Source organism: Oratosquilla oratoria, chromosome 2 (assembly GCF_046742065.1).
Source record: "Oratosquilla oratoria isolate Oo_2021 chromosome 2, ASM4674206v1, whole genome shotgun sequence".
Lineage (NCBI taxonomy): Eukaryota > Metazoa > Arthropoda > Malacostraca > Stomatopoda > Squillidae > Oratosquilla > Oratosquilla oratoria.
Window position 1 is genome coordinate 19,696,613 of NC_134778.1, and position 1,817 is coordinate 19,698,429.

The 1,817-nt window shown below is 50.3% G+C and overlaps 1 protein-coding gene across 1 annotated transcript; it reads right to left on the reverse strand.

Moving 5' to 3' along the window:
* Nucleotides 1-222: 222 nt before the first annotated feature.
* Nucleotides 223-1,431, reverse strand: LOC143034587 (ATP-dependent DNA helicase Pif1-like). The gene has a single exon (XM_076200870.1). The coding sequence runs from the start codon at nt 1,429-1,431 to the stop codon at nt 223-225; it is 1,209 nt and encodes a 402-aa protein (XP_076056985.1).
* Between the last annotated feature and the right edge of the window lie 386 nt (nt 1,432-1,817).

The window sequence follows — 1,817 nt, forward strand, 5'->3', positions numbered from 1 at the left end:
CTCGCGGGCGCTTCGCGCCCTAGGGCTTCGCCCCTGTTTTAACCTTCTTAGGAAAAGGCGGAGAAGTAACATAACCCCCTGAAGAGTGCCCCTCTTCTTTGTCTTCTTCGGATTCACGGCTTCTCTTCGGGAAGCCATCGGAGCTACTTTCGTCATCGCTAGAGCGGTTTAAAGCCACCATCACAGCCTCGATCTCCTTCTTCAGCTTTTCCTCCAGCTTTTCTATTTTCGAGAACAGTCGGGCGCTAACATATTCCGCCATTCCTCCTCTGAGATTTTGTGTATGTCTTCCGGGATGTTGTTTGTCCTGTCGGACTCGTCCACTTCCTCGGGAATGCGGGTAGCCGCAACTAAAGACGCTTTTGTGGGCCCCTTTTCCTCCTCTTCTCCCTCTAAATAATCCTCGAACAACTCTCTGTACACCACGTTAACAGCAGGCCGGGGGGCAACACTTTTTCCAGCCCTTCGCCAGCCCGTATAGTACACCAAAGAGTCCCAGTTCGTTACTCTAGAACAGGCTACATACAGTTGACCGTGCGCGAAGCAATGTACAGAATCCAGCAGTAACCCACAGCGATCAAAAGTCTGTCCCTGGCTCTTGTTGATCGTCATAGCGTAACTCAACTTTATCGGGAACTGCTTTCGCCTGAAGGGCACGGGAGTGTCCTGCGACTCCAGAGCAATTCGCGGGATCAATACCTGTTCACCCCGATAAGCACCCCCTAAGATTTTCCCCACCACAATGTGTTTCTTGAGGTTAGTGACCATCACACGTGTTCCGTTGCATATCATAGGAGGACAGATGTTCCTCATCACCATCACGATACAGCCGATCTTCAGCCTCAGATCGTGCAACGGCACAGACGGGCTGGTCATGGAGTTGAACACTGAAACCTGGATATCCGTTTCCTGATCCAACGGCGTGTCCGCGCTGTAGTACACGACCTCCTTTTCCTGGTTGAGATCGTAGATCATCTTGTTCACAGAGTCGACGTCGTCGTTGGTCGGCGAGACTATCGACCGCTTTTCGAAGTAGGAAAGGTTCAAGTGGTTCGCTCCGAAGTCGTCGTAAACTTTGTAGACCAACTCCTCTCTCGAAGTCGCTCGCACACCGAAACCCCTTCCGAAGTAGATCTCGCCGCTTTCGCGAGACCCGATCGTCAACAGCTGCTTCGCGAACTTGCTGTTCTTGACGTCGTCCTTTTTGAGACGGACGTTCTCCGTAAGCTGCATCTTCGCGAGCCCTTCCCACATGTAGCTCGATTTGATGCAGTGGGCTAGTTCCTGCTCCTTCCCTCCGTTTCTTATCACCGGCAAGATCTGACGAAAGTCTCCTGCGCACACAAACACTTTGCCCCCCATGAATTCGTCGTTGTCCATGATGTCTCTAAGAGTGATATCCACAGCAGTCAGCATGTTCTTGTTCGCCATTACGACTTCGTCCCAGACGATCAGCTCGGTCTGTTGTAGGAGCTTCGCCAATTCCGTGTTCTTCTTGACGGAGCACGCTTTAGTTTCGTGTCCCGCTTTTCGTAGTGTGCGCGACCGAAACGGGAAACGAATCAAAAACGGGTCAAGGTTTAAAAATTATATTATTGATACGACGTTTCGCCCTTCTTAGAGCATTTTCAAGTACATCTAAATGGTAATAGAAACAATTTATATATATGACAATAGGTGAACTGGGAAAGCTTATACAAAATAGTGAAGAAAGATCAAAGATCTTATGTGGGAATTATGTCCGTGGCACTCCGTGGGGTGCTGGGAGGGTCAGTTGTCCACCCAGTGAAGCTAGAGCCACGAAGGTTGTACCTCCC

Coding starts and splice junctions, on each gene's coding strand:
- LOC143034587 (XM_076200870.1), bottom strand. CDS start 1,431: ATGGCGAACAAGAACATGCTGACTGCTGTGGATATCACTCTTAGAGAC.